General features: G+C 35.6%; 1 protein-coding gene across 1 annotated transcript in view; it reads right to left on the bottom strand.

Annotated features, from left to right (window-relative positions):
* The window catches only part of FCHO2 (FCH and mu domain containing endocytic adaptor 2), a 129054-nt gene that overhangs the window by 86955 nt on the left and 16162 nt on the right, over positions 1 to 25937 (bottom strand). The window contains exons 2-5 of the mRNA XM_065905781.1: positions 22747 to 22838; positions 8312 to 8386; positions 3242 to 3383; positions 2999 to 3151 (exon numbers count right to left, since the gene is read on the bottom strand). Coding sequence (XP_065761853.1) covers positions 2999 to 3151; positions 3242 to 3383; positions 8312 to 8386; positions 22747 to 22838 — 462 coding nt within the window. The remainder of the gene's footprint in view (positions 1 to 2998; positions 3152 to 3241; positions 3384 to 8311; positions 8387 to 22746; positions 22839 to 25937) is intronic.

Below are 25937 nucleotides of genomic sequence, written 5' to 3'. Positions count from 1 at the left end.
ACTTACTTGGAGGTAGATTTTTATTCTTGTGTGATAAAAATAAAAAAGAAAGCAAAATGAACTGTTTGAGATACTCCTAAATCTTTTTTCACATTCAGATTCTGACTCTTCTCAATTACTTCCAAATCAGGGACTGCTAAGGTCTGTTTTTCCCCCCAACATATTATAATCTTCGAAGTCACCAAGAATATTACTGACAAAGAATATCTTAAAAGTGCTGCACTACCATCTTCAGATTTTCTTCCAAACAGTGGTGTTCACATTTTCCTGATTTCACCAGGTCTCAACAAAAGGTTTTCAAACAACAGTCAGAACTATTTCTTCCTCAATGGTCTTAAAGTGGTCTGTTAATTGAAACAAGTGTTGCAGCTGTCCAGTCATGCCACCAGGTACATAACAACCAAGCTCCCAGAGGCAGTGAGCCTACAAGACAAATGCCACCTTCCCACGGTGACTGTAATAACACCACCATCTGAAGATGCATTCTAATTTCAGAGATGTGAGGAAAAAGATATACCTGGCAGCTTTTAATGTTCTCTTTTTTTTCTGGTGTCTCAGTCTGAATTATCTTTATTTAACCTGCTTAATACCGAGGATGTATTTATGATGTAATTCTTTAATTTCTTTAATTCTGAAAAAATTCTGATTTAACTCTTTAAATATTACCTGTTTATCATCCTCTCCAATTTTTCTAAAATCCATAGCAGACGATGTGGATTTACTCTCTGCATATGTCATGGATAAGTTCTCAAATTCAGTCTTTCACTGTATCAACTCTAAAGTTTATCCTCTCTAACACTTTTTTAAAATTTCAGTAACTATATATTTCATTGCCAAGTTTTCTAGTTAGCTGTTTTCCCATCTAGTTCTTGTTTCATTATGTCTCTCTTAACTTCTTTAATATAAGTTTATGTTCATTTGCATCTCTGAACATCCTCAACATATATGAATGTTTGTGATCATCTGTTTAATAAATCTAAATTTTATCTGAACCGAATTCTTCTTCTAGTTGTTAAATTTGTTGCCACCTGTCTGAACAAAGATATCCCCTCCTTTTCCAAAGTTTGTCTTATGCCACTTTGCTTTTACTAATGAATTACATTAGTACCTGTCTTCACAAACTGGAAAAAAATCCAGAGAGGATTTTCACTTTTACAAAAAAAAAAAGGTGAAAAGAAAAACAGCACTCAGCGTTTGCTTTGCAGGAGCCATTATGCAGGGAGCAGACACCCTGAGACCAGTGAGAGTGGTCCAAGCTCCTCTCCAGGATCTACCTTAGCATCTCAGCACTGGTCTCCACAGCTCTGAACTGCTTCTGTAAGCATCTGTGCTTTAACTCAATTTCCTTCACATGTTCATTAGCAAGATATGTCCTAAGGCAATTGCTTCTCTGCTTATGCCATTTTGGTTCATATAAGTTTTCACAGAAAGAATCCACTGTTGCATAGCAGGGGAAATCTATATGAGATTTCTTAAAATGTACTCTAAAAGTGTGGTTGTTTGCTCATTTCAAGTGTGAGGTTTCTTTTTTTCTCCTCTCTCTTCTCCCTGTCCCTCCATCAGTGATACTGGACAACTCTATAGAAAACAAGGTAAACATCACCTCCTAGAATTGTGTTGTAGTGATCAGTGATACTGGACAACTCTGTGGAATACAAGGTAAACATCACCTCCTAGAACTGTATTGTATTTAATCATTTATGCTCACCCATCCCCATCTAGCATTTCAGGTTATCTCCTGCCAGCCCTCCAGAAGGTTACAATTTACTACCAGTCTTACAAAGGCAGCTTTTAATTACTTCCCTGGAAGAATATTGAGGATATGATCAAAATACTCATAATCAGGCCAAATCCTTGGTCTGACTGACACTCAGAACTGTGTCCATTAAGCCCCAACTTCCAATAATGCTTTAGCCCTTCAGTAGCACAAGTCTTTTTTTTTAAAATTTTTTGCTATTTGTAGCTTCACCAAGTGGGGTTCCTTGTGGCTTCACCTCAAGTAGGGAATATTTAGTACCCTATACCATACAAGAGCTAAATTCCACTGCCTAACTTAGGACTTTCGGTCCAATAAGCCTGCATAATCAATCTTGACACATGCCTTTGAGTTTCTACTCCATTTCGAGTTCATTAAAAATAACATTCTTCTTCTGGGACCATGTTTTTTGCTTTACTTTCTCTTTTTCTATTTTATTCTTAACTGCTGTGTCTGAAATGAAGAGTGTTTGAAATCATGAATTCGCTGTGCCTCATTTTTTATCCCCTTCCAATTTTTTTTTATTGCACTACACTAAAGGAAACATATAATACCCCAAATTCCATTGTCTGTTTTGATTTCTCCAGATTTCCAGTTTTTGCCCATGTATATACAATTTTATAATTATTATAATTGCAAGATACTTTTTTTTTTACTGGATATTTCAAGTATTCTACAAAGTTTTCAAAATTATCACTCCCTATGGCTGATTCCTAAATGATAATATACCACATCAAACAACTGGATGGTTAAACTGTTTTGAAAGGGGAAAAAAAATCTACTTTCAATCAAGATGAGAGTGAGGCAAAGCATTGTGGTTTACCACAATGCTAGATACATGGGCTCAATGTCAGCAATAAATCACCCACAACATATATTTATAGCTTACCCTCAAGTATCTATTGCCTTGCTAAATATACCAAAGTCTTGCTTTAAAATTTTTTTTACCTTATTACTAAATCTTATACCAAGGACTATCTCATCAATTATCTTATACAAATATCCTACAAATGTGTCACTGATATAAAGTAATCATCCCTTTTCATGTATTTGCTAAACTACTTACCATAGACAATACATTTTGCAAACCTACTTCTGTTTCACTTAGGAAAATCATTAACACTCAGGCACAGTGACTTTCATCTTTAACATGAGATCATTCTTGAGTGTTTAAAGATTAAATGCAGTCTTGTATTTTAAAACGCTTTGGAAACACAGAGGCATTATTTTTATTACAATTACCTTTTCTATTTCTCTCTGTGTAGCTCCTTCCTTTTTCAAACGTTCCTGTTCTACACACTTGGCGTTGTAATTTTCCTTAGATTTCTGGAGGGCCTGAGTTATGCTCTGAATGGCTTGAACAGCTTCCAGAGTTCCTGCAACTTCTTCTTTAGTCTGTTAGGTATGAAACGATTCATCAAAATGACAGAACTACAAAGTATTCAATATTTGACTAACCAATTCAATGATTAACAAAACTGATACCTTTTTATGCGATTTTACTTGTTCTTCTCCATACTTCTGAACTTCCTTTATTAATTCTTGTAATTTTCTAACAAGATCCAAGTGACAATTTGCTAATTTCTCTGTAGATGTTTTGAATACATCCCATACTGGTGCAAATGTTCTAAAGTGAAGAAAACATGGGAATAATTTACTAACAGGAAAAAAAAGTTTAAAGCTCCAAAACAGAACCACTGAAACTAACAGGCAGATGATGAGATTAAATTAAATCACAGATGAAATGACTGAAAGCCTGATCTTGATTTTTTAGGCCTTGGTTAATTATTTAAAATATTTTTATACCTCAGATACACAGAAATGACTTAATTCATATCACAGGTCTGGCCATGACCCTCTCTTAATTATAACATGTCATTTTCTGAATTGATTTGGTTATTCAGATTTTTATCAGAAGCCTTTCTAATCACTGTCTGTTTAAAACTAATCTATTATCAAATCTCAATTTTAGATCCTTTAGTGCTCCATTTAAAAAACTTCACTGAAAATAAAAGCCCCTGGAAATTCCCTGGCAATCCAATGGTTAGGACTCCACACTTCCAATGCGGAGGGCACAGGCTGAACCCCTGGTCAAGGAACTAAGATCCCACAAGCCATGCGGTGTGGCCAAATAAACAAATAAAATCAAAAAATAAAAACTCTTCTGAATTGAAACGTGCAAAAGTTAAATCTGCACATGATTTTTTAAATGTCTTCATCATTAAAGTTTATTTAAGAATTATTTTAAAACTGTTCTCTGAAACTTTGTTTCAGATTTTACCCATGTATTTCAGCAAACACTAGACAGTCCCCTTTCTACTACACTTGGTACAGGACATATGACATTTTTCTATCATTTTTTCTCAACATTGAGAATTTAATATTTTTAGCAGGTTCAAGTACTTCCAAGAGCTACTACACTATAATATCTTGGATAATACTTAGTATGCCAAAGGTCAGTTTAAACTAATTTAGTCAGTAGAGAATGACATAAGAATAACTTTATCCTATGCTTTCCTCAGGTACTTCGTCAGATATTTTCAACAGCACTTGCCTTGCTCTCTGATAAAACAAAAACAAAGAGTAGCAATGAATCACTAAGGCAAGAAGCTAGAGAAAGAAATTACTCATCCTAATATGTACTCTTTACCAGTTGCCATGTTTCTTAGCCAGCAAGAAAGCTAACTAACACAATCATTTTAAGCAGTAACAGTAATGTTCAAGGAGGATAAATACTTAAATAGGACTGTTCTGATTAGATCTTACCTCCCACTTTAGAATCTAATCAGCACTAAAACTGGCAACTAATTAGATGGAAAATTTCAAGAGAAAAAAGGACACCTGAAAAGTATCCACTCACAACAGCACCAAAACACATGTATATCACTTCAAGTAAACCTGATACGTGATGGTCTAGATTTCACAGAACAGATGAGCGCGTCCCTTTACTTTAACCGAGGATTATTTACACTGAAAGGAGGTTCAGCATAAGATTTCTTTAAGGAATTACAACCGTTCCATTTCATAAAGGTTGATACACACAACTTTTTCCTGGCCAGGTAATACACAATAACATACAATAAGCACTAAGAAATGAAACTAATGAATCCAAAATATGTTTAAATCCAACTAAATTCAGAAAGATAAAATTCAATTTCAGTAATATTTAAAATCTTTATAATCTTAAGTAACAACACTAACAGAAAAAATGAAATATCATCTATTATTCATGAAAGGCATACATTTCAAAGACAGAAATGCTGTCAATAACTTTATTAGGAAACACATGCTTTTTTCTACCTCCCACTTGGTAACTAAAAATAAGGTATAATTTCCTAGATTAAAACTATGGCCTCATGCAAAGTGAACTAAGACAAATATCATACAATATTACTCATATATGGAATATAAAAAAAAAAGAATGGCACAAACAAACTTATTTCAAAACAGTAGTAGAGTCGCAGATATGGAAAACAAACTCACGGCGACCAGGAAAAGGGGGAGGAGGGATAAACTGCGAGGCAGGGACTGACACATACACACCACCATATATAAAATATAACAGTAACCTGCTGTATATCACAGGGAACTCTACTCAACACTCTGTTAATGGCCTACATGGGAAAAGAATCTTAAAAAACAAAAAAGAAACACAAGCAGAGTCACAGATGTAGAAACAAACAAACTTCTGGTTCCCAAGGGGCGGGAGAGGATGGATTGGGCGACTGGGATGGACACACACATACCCTGTATATAAAACAGGTGACTGGTAAGCACCCGCGATACACGCATAGTACAGGAGCGCTACTCAACACTCTGTAATGGCCTCCATGGGAAAAGAATTTTAAAAAGACTGAGTATGTGTGTATCTATGTGTGGATAACTGATTCACTCTGCTGTACAACTGAAACTACACAACACTGCAAATCAACTATACTCCAATAAAAATTGTTTTAAAATATTATTTCTAAAATATCAATCATTCAGGAAACCTAAAAGAGTGAATGTATGAAAGAAAACAATTTGTTATATATATGTAAAAAAAAAGGCCAATTGGTTAAAGCTAGTTTCTATTATTCCAGCTATTTTCTGGCCCCTCTACTCCGGTCAACAAAGAAGAAATTATCTTTAGAAGAGGCTATGTCTACATGGAGGAGTTAAAAAGAGGAGGCTGCGAAAAAACTGAGGAGAGAGATGGAAAAAGAAGGAAGAATGAAGTGGCATGGGAAGAACCAATAATTGCAAGACAACTGGGAGGAAAAAACAAACATAGCCATCAACTACCAGTCTCCACTCTCCTCCAGGTGAAAACAAAACTGCAGAAGATCCTCTTGGCTGTGGCTGTTAACACTTACATAACTGACAGGGTCACCACCCTGAGGATGAACTAAGAGCCCTACTCCCCTTTATGTGGGCTACAAACTAGGAAGACTTCTGTTTAAACTCGTTCAACCACACTAGAGAATACTGTCATAGGACAGCCATTCTTAACCAGCTCTTTAGATCATAAGAACCATATGTGAATCTGATAACTGCTATCAGTTCATTTCAGCCGCTCATTCGTGTCTGACTCCTTGCGACTCCATGAACCACAGCATGCCAGGCCTCCCTGTCCATCACCAACTCCTGGAGACCACCCAAACCCATGTCTATTGGGTCGGTGATGCCATGCAACCATCTCATCCTCTGTCGTCCCCTTCTCCTTCCACCTTCAATCTTTCCCAGCATCAGGGTCTTTTCAAATGAGTCAGCTCTTCACATCAGGTGGCCAAAGTATTGGAGTTTCAGCTTCAACATCAGTCCCTCCAATGAACACCCAGGACTGATTTCCTTTAGGATGGACTAGTTGGATCTCCTTGCAGTCCAAGGGACTCTCCAGAGTCTTCTCCAACACCACAGGTCAAAGGCACCAATTCTTCAGCACTCAGCTTTCTTTATAGTCCAACTCTCACATCCATACAGGACCAAGGAAAAACCATAGCCTTGTTTCGGACCTGTGCTGACAAAGCAATGTCATTGCTTCTTAATATGCTATCTAGGTTGGTCATAACTTTCCTTCCAAGGAGTAAGTGTCTTTTAATTTCATGGCTGCAATCACCATCTGCAGTGATTTTGGAGCCCCAAAAATAAAGTCAGCCACTGTTTCCCCATCTATTTGCCATGAAGTGATTGGACCAGATGCCATGATCTTAGTTTTCTGAATGTTGAGCTTTAAGCCAACTTTTTCACTCTCCTCTTTCATTTTCATCAAGAGGTTCTTTAGTTCACTTTCTGCCATAAGGGTGGTATCATCTGCATATCTGAGGTTAGTGATATTTCTCCCAGTAATCTTGATTCCAGCTTGTGCTTCATCCAGCCCAGCGTTGCTCATGATGTATTCTGCATATAAGTTAAATAAGCAGGGTGACAATATATAGCCTTGGCGTACTCCTTTTCCTACCAGTCTGTTGTTCCATGTCCAATTCTAACTGTTGCTTCCTGACCTGCACACAGGTTTCTCAAGAGGCAGGTCAGGTGGTCTGGTATTCCCATCTCTTTCAGAATTTTCCAGTTTATTGTGATCCACACAGTCAAAGGCTTTGGCATAGTCAATAAAGCAGAAATAGATGTTTTTCTGGAATTCTTTTGCTTTTTCTATGATCCAGCAGATGTTGGCAATCTGATCTCTGGTTCCTCTGCCTTTTCTAAAACCAGTTTGAACATCTGGAAGTTCACAGTTCAGTGACAACTAGTATACAACCCTTCATCAGAAATATGGATTAACACCTACACAAAATCTTATATAAAATTTCAGGGGAATCATAGATTCATCACAATCCCAGATGAACAGGAATCTTCTACTGAGAATCACTATAAAAATCTTTATACTAAGTAAATATAAGACTATCTTAACATCTTAGTTAAAATATAGTATCTCCCCAAATTTTAGACAAGTAAACCAGATTCCTTCAGCCCAGCGTTTCTCATGATTCCTCATGATTTCTCAGTATTCCTTCCAGACTTGTTATTACTCAAATTACACAATTACTCTTTCCAGAGTTGTTATGGCTATAAGTATACCTCATTTAAAATATATTCTTATTAATAATATTCATTTTTCAAAGAAAACATTTCCTGAGCACATATTTTTAAAAGGAAAATTTAAAGGTAATCTATAAAATCTTAACTGACATTTCTAATGCATTTAATCATTTCAATAAAATTTATATTAAGTGAGTTTTTAAAGACCATTGTTCAATAGAATGTAAATGAACTTACAGAAAACCAGAATAATGTGCATAACACATAACATTTATAATCCCAAAATTATACTACTGAAAGACTATATAGTTTAATAAAGTGGAAAAAGTAAATTTCATTTACTTTGCATTAACTGATTCAGCAAATTCAGCTGTATTTTCTATTAAGTCAAGAATATATTCATATAGGCATATTTTAAACAAATAATTATATATTTTATATTTATGAACTATTACATCTTTAACGGAAACCTATTATTCTCAAAAACTTTGGCTAAATCAACACTGAAAGAGCAGTTCAAAGAAGTTAACTCACCCATGTTGTGAATAATTGCTTGCAGATTTTGCTAGCTTTGTCATTGACCTGGAGTATGCCTCTTCTATTGTAGCTCTGTTAAATCAAACATCCACATTTTAAGAGCTCTTGCTTAATGACCAAACACAGAAAATACAAAATAATTACAACTGCAGAAATAAATAGATAATACAAAGTATATGTTAAAAGTAAGTAGGTATGTGGTCATGAATTTCTGATCTTTCTTTAAATGCCCTTTGTGCACATCTATCTAAAGAACTTGTCTGGTATAATACTAAAATAATGTATGTCACCAAGAAACTTCAGTATAAAGTCACTCTTTTTTATTAGTACCAATGGTTATGTGAACAGGAAGTACAAAAGTACTGCTGCCTATATTCTCTCTATACATACAAACTGATTCAGTATGAAAATCCTTTGTGTTTATTATTAATACTGTGATTTCATGATTACACACACTTAGAATATGAGATTGATGACAGTCATCTGCACAAGACTATTAGCAAGTCTGAGATCCTGAACTTCAAGTTCTTAATCTAGTCTGTGATTAGAGCTAAAACACTAACAAATAAATATTTCACATTATACTGCTGTGTTTTACATACTATTATTCAGCTACAGAATTTTATGATAAAAAAAATCGGAGCCAAAGCCATTAAATATGGAATAGAAAAGAATGTTCCCACAGGCACACAACTTACAAATGAAAAATGTGATGCTATCTTGGCCTTTCCAACTCTACAAAAGTTAAGTTCTATCTTACCTCTCCCATAAATACCCTATCCTTTCTCAATCTGTGCCACCCTTAACAGAGGAAGTCTACAACCACCACTGCCTTCCATTTATTTACTTTGATAGGTTCAACTAGCATTGTTTTTAACGCACAAATTCAGATCGACACCCTGCTCTTGAATCAAATCATCTGTTTAGTATCTAAATGCCTCAAGCATAACTCTACCTAGAATTTTAGTCACCTCAAACTCAGAATATCCAAAATAAGCTTACCTCCAAACTCTTCCCCAAACCCAACCCCACAAAAACTCTTTTTAAAAAAAGGAACTATTAACAGTAACTGCCTCTCATTGACAGCACTGTGATTTTTTTCTGCTCCTTTAAACTTCTATGCGTCTTTTTAATACACTGTATTACAAGAGTAGTACTTTGATAATTTTTTAAAAGTTAATACAGAAATAATATATCAGTGAATAAGTTAAACAGGAAGGAAAAATAGTTCAATTTCCAGTAACAGCAAATAGATCTAAAAACCTTCCAATGAGAAAGGAGAAAAGTAGGGAGGAGCCAAGATGGCAGAGGAGTAGGACGGGGAGACCACTTTCTCTCCTACAAATTCATCGAAAGAACAAGTGAACGCAGAGCAAACTTCACAAAACAACTTCTGATCGCTAGCTGAGGTCATCAGGTGCACAGAAAAGCAGCCCATTGTCTTCGAAAGGAGGTAGGACAAAATATAAAAGATAAAAAGAGAGACAAAAGAGCTAGGGACGGAGATCCATCCCGGGAAGGGAGTCTTAATAGAGGAAGTTTCCAAACACCAGGAAACCCTCGCACTGGCGGGTCTGGGGGAAGTTTTTAAATCTCGGAGAAAGGAGAAAAGTGGAAGTGGGAGGTGTGCCTAAAAGGCATCCGAGAACTAAAGACCAGTTAAGAATCAGCAAGCCAAGATCCAAGAGAAGGATACCCAGAGAGAGACAGATATGTAGGGCAGCTTTTCCCTAGGGGCAGCTAAGACTGAGAAATGGAGCAAAGCCTCACAGGGTAAGGGATATAAAACTAGCTTCAGACTTGCCCCAGGTGGGAAGCGTGAGAAAATCCAAATCCTTTAAATTGAGACCCAAAGAGTAAGCATAAGGAGTTAAGGACGAACCTAAGTAGGCAAGATCTCAAAGTGACTACACACTCTTATCTTTTCAAACTCTTGATACTGGACCCTGCATGGTTGTCTTAAACACTTTCAAACCACCACCAGGCACATAAAGAAACAAGATAAAATGAACAATCAGCAGAAACAAATTTAACAATCTTCCAAATGTTAATATTATAAAGCTCAGACTTTATGAGTTTATGTATCATAAAAACATAAATTCTCTATCTGAAAAATACAATAACCAAAATTAACATCTCAACAGATGCAGTTAAACTGTAGATTTAATACACTATAGTGTGTGTTAGTCACTCAGTCGTGTCTGACTCTTTGCGACCCCATGGACTAAAGTCCACCAGGCTCCTCTGTCCATGGGATTCTCCAAGCAAGAATACTGGAGTGGGTTGCCATTTCCAACCTCCAATACACTGTAGTGAGAACTGGTAAACTAGAGAGAGGTGAGAAGGATCTATTCTGGCTTAAAGCTCAGTGAAACATAAACTAATACAATATTGTAAATCAACTACAATCCAACAAAAATTAATTTTAAAATAAGAAAAGCTCAGTGAAACAAAAGACTGGGAAACAGAAAAGAAAAATTTAAAAAAGGAACAATGCAAAAATATCTGACATGTAAGAGAAAGTAAGAATGGGTCAGAAGAACTATCTACAAGAGATAATGCTGACAAATTTTCCAAAACTGATAAAAGCTATCAAACCACAGGTTCAAGTTAGCCCAACAAGTCCTAAGAGGACAAATAAAAAGATACGGACACATAAATAAAAATAAAAAGATAACTCACATCACAGTAAAACTGGGGAAGGTCAAAGACAGAGAATCTAAAAGCAGCTAAACCCTTCCCACCATCAAATGTTACCTTCAAAGGAACAATAATTAGACTGACAGCTAACATGTGAACAGTAAACAATGCAATAATCTTTGAAGATTTTTTTTTAATTAGTAAAATGCAAAAACCATAAAACTCCTGGAAAACAACATAGGAGAAAACTTAGATGACCTTGGCTATGGTGATGTCTTTTTAGATAAATCACTAAAGACACAATTTGTGCAAGAATTCATTGATAAGTTGGACTTCATTAAAATAAAAACCAGCTCTGTGAAAGATGATGTCAAGAAAATAAGAGGACAAGCCACAGACTGGGATAAATTATTTGCAAAAGAATTAGAAAAAAAATAAAAATGTTATCCCAAATATATTGTTGACTCTTAAAGCTCAACAGTAAGAAAACAACCTGATTTAAAAATGCACCAAAAACCTTAAGAGACACCTCACCAGAGATAATATACAGATGACAGATAAGCATATGAAAAGATGCTCTACATCATATGTCATCAGGGAAACGCAAATTAAAACAAGATACCACTATGTATGTATTAGAATGGCCACAGTCTAGAACACTGACAACAGCAAGGATGTGGTGCAACAGAAATTCTCTTTCATTGCTGGTGAGAATGCAAAATAATATAGCCACTTCACAAGCCTCTTACCTCACAATCTAGCAATTGTGTTCTCTGCTATATACTCAGAGGAGTTGAAAACTTATGTTCATGCACAAGAATGGTTACAGTAAGTTTACTCATAACTGAAAAGCAAGCAAGATGTCAAAACTGAAAAGCAACCAAGATGTCTGTCCTTCAGTAGAACAGATAGAAAGGATAAATGAATAAATAAATCACATCCAGACAGTGGAATATTATTCAGCATATTACTAAGTGAAAAAAGCCAACCTAAAAATGCTATTATTACATACTGTATGATTCCAACTACAGTTGACCTTTGAGCACCACAGGTGTGAATTGTGTGGGACCACTTATACACAGATTACTAAATGATCCACAACTGTTTGAATCCATGGATACAAAATTGCAGATATCAAGTGTCCACTGTAAAAAGATACACAATATTCAACTACACAGAGGGTTGGCACCCCTAATCTCTGTGCTATTTAAGAGTCAACTACAATATGACATTCTCAAAAAGGCAAAACTATGGAAACATTAAAACAGAACACAAAGGGTTCTAGAGAAGTGAAAATACTCCGCAGAATATTATAATGAAGGGTATATGTCATCATACACTGACCAACCCATAGAATGTATAACACCAAAGATTGAACCCCAAGGTCAACTACGGATTTTGGATGATTGTGATGTTATCAATGTAGATTCATTCTTGGTTAAAAAAAAAAGTATCATTCTGATGAGTAATGTTGATAAGGGGAAGGCTATGTGTCTGGGGACAGGGACACACACGAAACCTCCTTTCAATTTCAGCTTCCCTGGTGGCTCAGTCAGTAAAGAATCTGCCTGCAATGCAGGAGACCCAGGTTCAATTCCTGGGTCAGGAAGATCCCCTGGAGAAGGAAATGGAAACGCACTCCAGTATTCTTCCCTGGAGAATTCCATGGATAGAGGAGCCTGGCTATCAATTTTTGTTTTAAATCTAAAACTGCTCCTAAAAAATAACAAAAAAAAATCTTCCAACTAGAATACTATACCCAGCAAAAATACAAATGAAAGTAAACCCTTAGTAAAATAATGGATCTAGGTGATGACCTACTAGCATCACAACATCAATGGCTACTAACATCACAAAAGAGATAAAACCAAAATATTATATGCCTTTGATGGAAGCATACATATTGCCGATGAAGTATTCTCATTAAAATATTGAACTCAATTTGATTCAGCTGCTACATTTTATTCTATTACATGCTTTTCTTCTCTCACCTTAGAATAGCCTTGTTTTTTACTGACTATCCTAGAGATTGTAAGATACTTCCTTGATGTATTAATTTCTAGTAATAATTGGTACTTATATCATCTTCCTGAAAACGCAGGAACCTGAGAACACTACCATCTCCTGACTTATATGCTTTATATTCCATTAGTGAGTATGTGTGCTTAATTTTTTACTCTGGAAATTAAAAGTTTTCTATTTTTAAAACATTTTTTATTGTGGAAATGTACACTTATATGCCATTTTTTTGTGTGTTTCTTTAGCTTTTTATTATAAACCACTAAGTAATGAACTAGAATATAGTTTCAACAGTTTTTAGTATTTTCACAGTTTTGTTTAAAACAGTTCTCTGACATCAAATTACTATCTGTCCATAGACACTTATGTGACACTTATGTATGTATCTCTTAACAACTAATCATTTAGAGGACAATAATATTACCCAGTTAACAAAATTAATGATAATTAAATATTTTTAATGTCTAATTTATTTGTTCAAGCCAGGTGGTTATGTTTTTCATATGTTTTGTATAATCATTTTTCTGGGCTCCAAGATCACTGCAGATGGTGATTGCAGCCATGAAATTAAAAGACGCTTACTCCTTGGAAGGAAAGTTATGACCAACCTAGACAGCACATTAAAAAGCAGAGACATAACTTTGCCAACAAAAGTCCATCTAGTCAAGGCTATGGTTTTTCCAGTGGTCATGAATGGATGTGAGAGTTGGACTATAAAGAAACATGAGAGCAGAAGAATTGATGCTTTTGAACTGTGATGTTGGAGAAGACTCTGCAGAGTCCCTTGGACTGCAAGGAGATCCAACCAGTCCATCCTAAAGGAGATCAGTCCTGGGTGTTCATTGAAAGAACTGATGCTAAAGCTGAAATTCCAATACTCTGGCCACCTGATGCGAAGAACTGACTCACTGGAAAAGACCCTGATGCTGGGGAAGATTGAGGGCAGGAGGAGAAGGGGATGACAGAGGATGAGATGGTTGGATGGCATCATCAACTTGATGGACATGGGTTTGGGTAAACTCCAGGAGTTGGTGATGGACAGGGAGGCCTGGTGTGCTGCAGTTCATGGGGTTGCAAGGAGTTGGACATGACTGAGCAACTGAACTGAAGTGAACTGAACGGACTAAAAGATCCAATTAAAGAATAAAGATTGTGAAAATAGCTTTAAAAACAAATGAGAAACACATCTACACCACAACAATACAGGTAAGAAAAAATATATAAATATCATGCAAGTACTAACTAAATGCAAACAGATGAAACTTTAAATAAAGATGACTTCAACACAAAGAAACACTGCTAGATATAAAATAGGACACTTTAGAATGAATTTTTTTAAAAAGTTCAATTTACCTGAAGATGTACCAGTTCTAAATTTCTATCCATATGGCCCCAAATACACAAAGCAAAAAGTGGCAGAACTACACAGATGAACATTCATAATATACATATGAGACTTTCAAAACAGCTCTTTAGGAAACTGATAAAATGAGCAGGATTAAAAAACAAAAAACAATGAGAATATATTAGAACTGGAACAGCAGAATTCACAAATTTACCATAATATATAGAGAACTTGATATCCAGCAAATGCAAAATACTTTCAGGTAGGTAAAAATATTTACTAAAATTGACTCTGTCCTGGTCCATAAAATCAAGTGTCAACAAATTTCAAAACACTGAAATCATATAGAGTATGTTCTCTAACCACAATGCAATTAAGCTTGAAAAAAAGAAAAAAAAAATCTTTAAAACTGAACACATATTTGGAAATTAAGAAATACACTTCTGAATAACCCAGAGAGGCAAGAAAGAAAATACAAAGAAACTTTTAAAATATATTTAAACAAAGTACAATGAAAATCCTATTTCTCAAAAATAATGGAGTACAACAAAAGCAAGGCTTGAGGGAAATATATAGAACTGAATGAAAATATCAGAGAAAAGTTAAAAATTATTAAGTTAACCATCCATCCCCCAAAATTTAGCAAAAGAACAGCAAACTGAACACAAAGTGTAAGGAAATAAAGAATAGAAGTTAACAAAACAGAAAATAAATATATAAAAAAAGATCAACAAAGTTAATAACTAGTTCTTCATAAAAACTATTAAAACCAACAAACATCCAATGAGACTGACCATGAAAAAAGGTAGAAGACACAAATAACCAGTATTGGGAATAAAAAGTAAGACATCAGTACAGATACTGTTGACAATTTTAAAAGTTCACTAAAGAATATTAAGAAAAACTTTTTGCCAATATATTTGAAAATTTACATAAAGGAAAACTTAAAAAACAACTTACCAAACTCAATATCTGAATAGTCCTGTAACTATTTAAAAAATTAAATACATGATTTAAAACTTTCCTACAAAGACAATTTCAAGACCCGGTGGTTTTACCAGCGAATTCTATAAAACACGTAAGGAAGAAACTATAATCTTCCACAAACTTTTTCCAGGGAATACAAAAATAGGGAATATACCCCAACTCATTTTATGATGCCAACAAACCTCGATTAGCAAAATCTAAGAAGGACATTTAGAGAAAGGAAATTTTTAGGTCAATCTCACTCATAAATATAGATGCAAAAATACAAAATAAAATAGCAGCAAACAGCTCTAATGTATAAAAATGATTAATACATCTCCACTAAATTTGGCTTATATCAGGACTGGAAAGTTCAAAATTCAATGTAATTAAGATTAACAAAAGAAATAAAAACAAAGAAAACACCCATTCATTTTTTTCTTGAAAATGGAAACAAAGCCTTACAAAACAATATGTAGAATTTCCACAATCTCATAAACAGTAGGAAAAAGAACTGGAATAAATATTTAAGAGTGTGATGTGGGACTGGAAACAAGACTAGGGTGCCTCTCATCACCATCTCTATTCAACATTACACTGGTGGTCTATGCCAGTGCAATAAGAAATTAAATAAAACACATACAGATTAAAAAGAGAGAGGTAAAACTGTCATTTTCGCAAGATGACTGAAGACACAGAAAATCCCAAAGAATCTACAGATAAATAAAATTACCAGAGTAAGTAAGAATTTTCAGGCTGCTGGACATAAAAATCAAAATATAAAACGCAACCATGTTTACATAAATCTGAAACACATAACTGACAAATTGCTTTTATCAAGAATATATAAAGATTTTTTTTTCCAATGTATTTCTTAAAAGGAAAGAAAAACCAGAAAAATAGGAAAAAGATGAACAGATACTTCATTAAAGAAAAGATGCCAATTATATATGAAAGGATGTTCAATTTCATTATTCATCAGGGACATACAAGTTAAAACCACAATGAGTACTACTTATCAGTGTGACTCAAATAAAAGGATAGATAAAACCAAGCGCTGCTGAGGACATGGAGCAGTGGAACTCTCCAACAATGCTGCTGCTGCTGCAAGCTGGTACAACCACCTTGGAAAATTCTTTGACATTATCTACTAGAGTTGAACATACACATACTCTTAGGACTTTGCAATTCTACTCCAGGGTAAATGAAAGTGAAATTGAAAGCATTAGTCGCTCAGTCAGGTCCTACTCTTTTTTTTTTTTCTTTTTTTGCCCCTCATTTATTTTTATTAGTTGGAGGCTAATTACTTTACAATATTGTAGTGGTTTTTGCCACACATTGACATGAATCAGCCATGGATTTACATGTGTTCCCCATCCCGATCCCTCCTCCCACCTGCCTCCCCATCCCATCCCTCTGGGTCTTCCCAGTGCACCAGCCCTGAGCACTTGTCTCATGCATCCAACCTGGGCTGCTGATCTGTTTCACCCTTGATAGTATACTTGTTTCAATGCTATTCTCTCAGAACATCCCACCCTCGCCTTCTCCCACAGAGTTCAAAAGTCTGTTCTGTACATCTGTGTCTCTTTTTCTGTTTTGCATATAGGGTTATCGTTACCATCTTTCTAAATTCCATATATATGCGTTAGTATACTGTACTGGTCTTTATCTTTCTGGCTTACTTCACTCTGTATAATCGGCTCCAGTTTCATCCACCTCATTAGAACTGATTCAAATGGATTCTTTTTAATGGCTGAGTAATATTGCATTGTTTATGTACCACAGCTTCCTTATCCATTCGTCTGCTGATGGGCATCTAGGTTGCTTCCATGTCCTGGCTATTATAAACAGTGCTGCGATGAACACTGGGGTGCATGTGTCTCTTTCAGATCTGGTTTCCTCAGTGTGTATGCCCAGGAGTGGGATTGCTGGGTCATATGGCACTTCTAGTTCCAGTTGTTTTAAGGAATCTCCACACTGTTCTCCATAGTGGCTGTACTAGTTTGCATTCCCACCAACAGTGTAAGGGAGTTCCCTTTTCTCCACACCCTCTCCAGCATTTATTGCTTGTAGACTTTTGGATAGCAGCCATCCTGACTGGCGTGTAATGGTACCTCACTGTGGTTCTGATTTGCATGTCTCTGATAATGAGTGATGTTGAGCATCTTTTCATGTGTTTCTTAGCCATCTGTATGTCTTCTTTGGAGAAATGTCTGTTTAGTTCTTTGGCCCATTTTTTGATTGGGTCATTTATTTTTCTGGAATTGAGCTTCAGGAGTTGCTTGTATATTTTTGAGATTAATCCTTTGTCTGTTTCTTCGTTTGCTATTATTTTCTCCCATTCAGAGGGCTGTTTTTTTTTCCCCCATTTATTTTTATTAGTTGAAGGCTAATTACTTTACAATATTGTAGTGGTTGTCTTTTCACCTTGCTTATAGTTTCTTTTGTTGTGCAAAACCTTTTAAGTTTAATTAGGTCCCATTTGTTTATTTTTGCTTTTATTTCCAATATTCTGGGAGGTGGGTCATAGAGGATCCTGCTGTGATTTATGTTGGAGAGTGTTTTCCCTATGTTCTCCTCTAGGAGTTTTATAGTTTCTGGTCTTACATTTAGATCTTTAATCCGTTTTGAGTTTATTTTTGTGTGTGGTGTTTGAAAGTGTTCTAGTTTCATTCTTTTACAAGTGGTTGACCAGTTTTCCCAGCACCACTTGTTAAAGAGGCTGTCTTTTTTCCATTGTATATCCTTGCCTCCTTTGTCAAAGATAAGGTGTCCATAGGTGCATGGATTTATCTCTGGGCTTTCTATTCTGTTCCATTGATCTATATTTCTGTCTTTGTGCCAGTACCATACTGTCTTGATGACTGTGGCTTTGTAGTAGAGCCTGAAGTCAGGCAGGTTGATTCCTCCAGTTCCATTCTTCTTTCTCAAGATTGCTTTGGCTGTTCGAGGTTTTCTGTATTTCCATACAAATTGTGAAATTATTTGTTCTAGTTCTGTGAAGAATACCGTTGGTAGCTTGATAGGGATTGCACTGAATCTCCAGATTGCTTTTGGTAGTATAGTCATTTTCACAACATTGATTCTTCCAATCCATGAACACAGTATATTACTCCATTTGTGTCCTCTTTGATTTCTTTCATCAGTGTTTTATAGTTTTCTATATATAGGTCTTTCTTTTCTTTAGGTAGATATACTCCTAAGTATTTTATTCTTTTTGTTGAATGGTGAATGGTATTGTTTCCTTAATTTCTCTTTGTTTTCTCACTGTTAGTGTATAGGAATGCAAGGGATTTCTGTGTGTTAATTTTATATCCTGCAACATTACTGTATTCATTGATTAGCTCTAGTAATTTTCTGGTAGAGTCTTTAGGGTTTTCTATGTAGAGGATCATGTCGTTTGCAAACAGTGAGACTTTTACTTCTTATTTTCCTATCTGAATTCCTTTTATTTCTTTTTCTGCTCTGATTGCTGTGGCCAAAACTTCCAAAACTACGTTGAATAGCAGTGGTGAGAGTGGGCACCCTTGTCTTGTTCCTGACTTTAAGGGAAACGCTTTCAATTTTTCAACACTGAGGATAATGTTTGCTGTGGGTTTGTCATATATAGCTTTTATTATGTTGAGGTATGTTCCTTCTATGCCTACTTTCTGGAGAGTTTTTATCATAAATGGATGCTGAATTTTGTCAAAGGCTTTTTCTGCATCTATTGAGATAATCATATGGTTTTTATCTTTCAATTTGTTAATGTGGTGTATTACATTGATTGATTTTTGGATGTTAAAGAATCCTTGCATTCCTGGGGTAAAGCCCACTTGGTCATGATGTATGATCTTTTTAATATGTTGTTGGATTCTGTTTGCTAGAATTTTGTTAAGGATTTTTGCATCTATGTTCATCAGTGATATTGGCCTGTATGTAGTACTACTCTTTGTGACCCCATGGAGTGTAGCCCACCAGGCTCCTCTGTCCATGGAATTCTGTTCCAATTCTACTCTAGGGTAATTAACTAATATAAATATGTGTACACTGAGACCCATGTGCAAGAATATTCAAGCAGTATTACTTGTAACAGCAAAAACCTGGAAACATCCTAAATGTCTGTCAATAGTAATAGATAAATACATTCAGTATATTTACATAATTTGATATTAAACAGCATTATAAATAAATTCAACACAAATGAATCTCACAACAGTGCTGAATAACAGAAGTCAGAAAAAATACCTACTACAGAATTAATTCGAAGTTCAAAAAATAGGTATAACTTACTTCCTCTGACAGATAAAATTACCATATATCCGTAAATGGAACACTGCTCCTGCTGCTGCTGCTAAGTTGCTTCAGTCGTGTCCAGCTCTGTGCGACCCCACAGACGGCAGCCTACCAGGCTCCCCCGGCCCTGGGATTCTCCAGGCAAGAACACTGGAGTGGGTTGCCATTTCCTTCTCCAATGCATGAAAGTGAAAAGTGAAAGTGAAGTCGCTCAGTCATGTCTGACTCTTCGCAACCCCATGGACTACAGCCTACCAGTCTCCTCCATCCATGGGATTTTCCAGGCAAGAGTACTGTAGTGGGTTGCCATTGCCTTCTCTGAAATGGAACACTACTCAATAGCAAAGAATAAATTAGTGACACATGCAACAACATGGACCAACCTCAAAATAATTATACTGAGTGAAAGCACTGGACAGCTAAGTATATCTTGCAAGATTCCATTTAGATGAAATACTAGAAAATGCAAATTAATCTAAGTATCAAAAGCAAACTAGTATTAGCTTATGGATGGGTGGTGGGGGAGAAGGAAGGAATTACCAAGGAAAGATAAATATGTTCACTATCTTGATTGTGGTGATGGTCATGAGTGTATGTATATGCCAAAATGTATTGAACTCTACGCTTTAAATATATGCAATATATTGTACGTCAATTATACCTCAATAAAGCCACAAGTAGGGAGGAGGGAGAGAGGGAAGAAAGAAAGGAGCAAGGGAGAAAGGAAGGAAGCATGCAAGAGGGGAGGAAAGAATTACCAGGGTATGAGAGAAAGAAAGTCTGAACGATTAGCTTAAGAAGTTACTTAACCTTTCTGGGCTCCAGCTGTTTTATCTATAAAATGAGACTTAGAGTTTCAACAGTTAAATGAGACAGTGTATGCAAATCCTTGGGCTTCCCAGGTGGCACTAGAGGTAAACAACTCACCTGCCAGTGCAGGAGATGTAAGAAAGGCAGGTTCAATCCCTGGGCCGGGAAGATCTCTGGAGGAGGGCATAGTAACACACTCCAGTATTCTTGCTGGGAGAACCCCATGGACAGAGGAACCTGGCAGGCTCACAAAGACCCTATTAGTACATAGGGTCGCAAAGATTCGGACATGACTGAAGTGACTGAGCATACATACACACGCTCACACGCAAATTCTTAGTGCATAGCATATGTTTGTGTGTATATCTTTTCTTCTTTTCTTTCTCATTCACTCCTTTAAGAAATATGAGTATCCAACTGCTTCAGGCTCTATGTTAGGCACTGGGATACAACAGAATATTGTATACTGTTTCCCTTATAGAAGAACATAGAAACAAATAACAAAAATAAGAAATTACAACATTTTATAAAAACTACAAACAGATATATGATCTTGAGAGAGATTATAAAAGGTGATTTTGACCTAGTCAAAGAGATTAGGAAAGGAATCCCTGGAAAGGTGAGTATTAATACATTGTTGACCTCTAAGGTCAGTACGTACAAATAAAGACTAAGCATGTAGAAAACTTCAACTGATAAAAGCCTGTCAATAAAATAGCCAATGTTTCTAGAGAGGAAAAAGGGGTTTAAATAAACGTAAGTCTGGGGTGAGCTAAAGTTTGAAAGGCAATTTGGGGTCATACCATGTAGGCCTCTTAAGAGCAATCAGAAGCCTCTGAAGTTGTTTCAACAGAAGTAACAAACTGAATTTTGAAAGAGTTCACTTTGAACTTTCAAACTGTACTTTGAAAAAGAAACCTCCAATTGCAGTACAGAGAATAAATTGCAGGAAAATAGGACAATTCTCCTAATAGATAGAGGACAGTTAGGCACTACTGCTACAGTCCAGGCAACAATAATGACAGCTTGCATCAGGACAGTGCTGTTAGAAATTCATTCTATCAAAAAATGTTTCCTGAGGGCCTACCAAGGGCCAAGCTCTATCCTAAGTGCAAGATGATGAATAAGCAAAAAAGAAAAAAAAAACCCTGTTCTTGTGGGATTTATATTCTAGTGGGGAAAGACAGACTAAATAAGTAAAACATCACTCATATCAGGTGCCTGTTAAGTGCTATGGAGAAAAATAAAGTAGCAGTGGTCAAGGGGAAGGACGTGTTTTCTCAATGCCCACAGAAACATTCACGGGTCAGATTCTGAACAAAGGAGGATGACCCACGAGTCCTGGACTTCTTATAGTAACTGACATAAACCAGACTAAAAGGCATAATTACAACTGCCCTATTGGTCTCAAGGTAGATAATTATAGTAGTGATGTAAGTGTTGGTCGAGAAGGAGGCCGGAGGGCGGGCCAGGAGATGCAGAGTTCCACAGTCTCGCCTTTTACTCTTTTCAGTGATGGAAAGTGTATCAGTAAGGGACAGCTTTATCCACAGCACTTAGGGCTTATGGTCCCCCTTTCAACTGCAGCAGAAAGGTGGAAGTCAAAGAGGATTTGTCTAATGTTAAATACTTAGTTCCCCAATTCCGACCAGTTGATAAATTCCAAGAAGGTAGAAGCTGAATCCTTATCACCACATTCCCCAAATCCACACAAATGCCTGGCACACAGCAGATGTGGGATATACATGGAAAGAATAAATGAATGGTGTATTGTATCTAAAGGCAACATATCCCTATATTAGCAAGGAAAACATTTTAAATGTGTTCACATAAAAATTACCAAGTGGGACCAGCCACAAAATAGCCTTAATCAAATTAAATTATGCTTATACTGATAGTTTTTAATTGACTATTTTATTCTAAGAGTATTAAAGAAAACTATGTTTTGTAAATTTGCATGATTTAAAAACATATAATTAAGGATTTTTAAAAATAAAAGTCATAAAACTATATAGCTAAATGACAAATTCAGAAAACTTAAATCTTTTCAAGTTATTTTAGTATGTTTAATGACATACTTAAAGAAACAGTAATTCTTACCCTACAAAATTCCTCAGTTTTATCACCTTGCTAGCATATTCAATTAAAAATATATAGATAATATTCTCAAGCAGTGATCCGCAAACCAGATCAATGCCACTGAGAGCTAAGTATAGCCTGCAGTGGATAGATGACAGAGAACCATGACTTCAAAGTATAACTAGAGTATACTTTTTTAAGAGTAATTGATTACTTTTATTCAAATCCAACTAAAATTTTTCTCAATTATTCATATTCTGAAATGTTTCTCGATAATGAATTATTAAAAAATACATACCTTTCTCTTACAAAATCTGCTAGTTCTTTTGTCGATATCTGTCCATGTTTCATATTATGGTAAAGGACATCAAAGCCACTATTTTTTTCCCCCTAAAATTTAAAAAGATTTTTAGTTTAACAAAAGAAGGGATCAAAACAACTTAAGTATAACATGCAATTCCAATGTTCAAATGAGCTGTTTTCCTTAAGTTAAGCATTGCTCCCCACTGTATAATTTTAAACTGTATCAAAGGAATGCTATAGGCTTTGATAAAGTGTACAATATGTTATATACAAGATATATTCACAACACACATATACACACTCTATAATCACTATTATAGATATAATCACTATTAAGGATATATTAATGAAACACATTTGAAATTTTAAAAAAATAAACACAGTGTAATTTAGGACTTTATTTTCTTGGGGTCCAAAATCACTGCAGATGGTGACTGCAGCCATGAAATTAAAAGATGCTTGCTCCTTGGAAGAAAAGCTATGACTAACCTAGACAGCATATTAAAAAGCAGAGACAGTACTTTACTGACAGAGGTCCACACAGTCAAAGCAATGGTTTTTCCAGTAGTTGTGTATGGATGTGAGAGTTGGACCATAAAAAAACCTGAGTACTGAAGAACTGATGCTTTTGAATTGTGGCGTTGGAGAAGACTCTTTAGAGTCCCTTGAACTCAAACCAGTCAATCCTAAAGGAAATCAATCCTGAATATTCATTGAAAGGACTGATGATGAAGCTGAAGCTCCAATACTTTCGCCACCTGATGCTGACTCATTAGAAAAGACCCAGACGCTGGGAAAGACTGAAGGCAGGAGGAGAAGGGGATGACAGAGGATGAGATGGTTGGATGGCATCACCGACTCAATGGGCATGAGTTTGAGCAAGCTCTGGGAGTTGGTGATGGACAGGGAAGCCTGGCGTGCTGTAGTGCATGGGGTTGAAAAGAGTTGGACACAACTGAGTGACAGAACTGAACTGAACTGAATTTAGGAAAGATAAACATGGACCATTACCAAATCCCATGTCAATCCCTTTAACCTATATTGAGGGATTCCTGATTATTTAACTCAAGAGTCTATACTTGAAATAACTAAATCCTGATTTTTGAGTCAAAATAGCATTTACTAATCACATAAGCACTAAACACCACAAAACACTTTATAATTGCTAATGTAAGTCTTTCAGTAAACTTAACTTGAGATATGAGAAAGAAGGTAAAATTTTAATAGAAGAGCAGTAACAGACTATTGGCTATGTGTTAGTCGCTCAGTTGTGTCCGACTCTTTGCAACCCAATGACCTCAACTAATGGAAAATTAACAGAACCAGACTACTATACAACCCTAGAAAATCTTAAAGCCATTTAATCCAATACAAAGTTAAATTAGCAAGTAATAACAAACAAAACATTAGAAACAGAAATTTTATGGGTGAAATGAAAGAATATAAACTAAGTTCAACAACTCTTTTTACAATCAGCAGCTTTAGTTTTTCTTTAGTGATAATAAGAAGAACTGAACATATCTGTTGGGAATAGAAAGCAATGCCAAAAGCAAGTGTTATGCAATCTGAGACTTAGTTTTCCACAGTTGACCAAAAACAGGAAACATATTATAGAAACTTCCGGCCATGTTGAAGTGATTCCTAATAAACCTGTCAACCAGTAGAGCAAGTAACCAGACTGTGACACATATAAAAAATTAAAATATATGTAATGAAATAATACAAATATAGCCCTAGCATTTTGAACATCCGTTTCCATTTTATCAAGGATATAAAACTACAGTCTCCTATAAATCTAAACACATCCATTTTTGTTTCTATAATTTTTCATGTTTCAAATAAAGTATGATCTAACTTTAGTTCTTTACTTTCTATGGATTTTTCATGCAGATTTATTCCAGCCAAAATAATATTCTCTGAGGTAACCATTATCTCTAGTCTATAGCAAACAAAAATAACAACATAAAGATTAGTAAATAAAATTAAAGACAAAATAATCAAGGACCTGAAATCTCCAAAGGATTTATTCCATTACTTGAATATACTGCAGAAACTACAAACAATTAAACTATCCACCAACTCCCATAATACAGTCATGAACCCTGAAGAAAAACCAATCTGAAATCTAAAATCATAAAATCCATAGTCTGGAGCTCTCTGTCCCCAAAATTCTTCCCTGACAACTACCAGTTGTCACTGGCACATAATTCTAAGTCAGGTTCCCAATGTGTGTTATGCATATTCATTATGCATATTCAAATTAGAAATAAGCTGGTGCTATGCTGTGTTCAGTCGTGTCCAACTCTTTGCAACCTATGGACTACAGACCGCCAGGCTCCTCTGTCCACAGGACTCCAGGCAAGAATACTGGAGTGGGTTGCCTTGCTCTCTTTCAGGGGATCTTCCCAACCCAGGAATCAAACCCATATCTCTGGTGTCCTTTGCATTGCAGGCAGGTTCTTTACCCACTGAGCCACCTGGGAAGCCCACTCATTCATTTGATGCTCTAAAAAATGTAAAAACGCCCAATTCTAGGCAGTTTTCTTAATTTCACAAACCTGTTAACACAAATATTTACTGGGTCATTAACTTTTCTTTGGCAAAACTAAGCAAAAATTTTAATACTGCAAATGGCTCTCTTTCCACACACATACACACACAAATATATATGTATCTTTAAGAAAAATGTTCAAAGGTAAGTACCAACAAAGAACCCAAGCCTATTATTACCTTATCAAAACTTACTTTATGGCTTTTGACAAGAGATGACAGTGTATTAAGTACACACACCTCTGTACACAGGTGAGACATACAGGAGACAGAGCACTAGAGCTCAGGTCTAGACACATTTGGCTTCAGTATCTGCACCCGAAAAAAAATTGGAAATTCTGGGGAGATGGGGAAAGACTACTCTTGAAACTAGCAATCCAAAAAAAAAAAAAAAAAAAAAGAAACTAGCAATCCTAACTCAATTCTGTCACCATTTGAGATTAACCAGTTTTCTTAACACTGCAAGTACCTCCATGCAGGTTCTAATTAATCTTTTAATAGCTGCCAGTGTTTTTATTCTAATTCAAAGACAAGTAAAATAACAGGAAATATTTCTGAATTACATATCCATTTTATCATCTTAGACCTTGAAGTGGATATGTTCCTATCATATCCTTTTTCTTCTATATTGGGGTC

The sequence above is a fragment of the Muntiacus reevesi genome, chromosome 14 (genome assembly GCF_963930625.1).
Source record: "Muntiacus reevesi chromosome 14, mMunRee1.1, whole genome shotgun sequence".
NCBI lineage: Eukaryota > Metazoa > Chordata > Mammalia > Artiodactyla > Cervidae > Muntiacus > Muntiacus reevesi.
The sequence above is the reverse complement of the archived record's forward strand: the minus strand, read 5'-3'. Positions and strand labels throughout refer to the sequence as shown.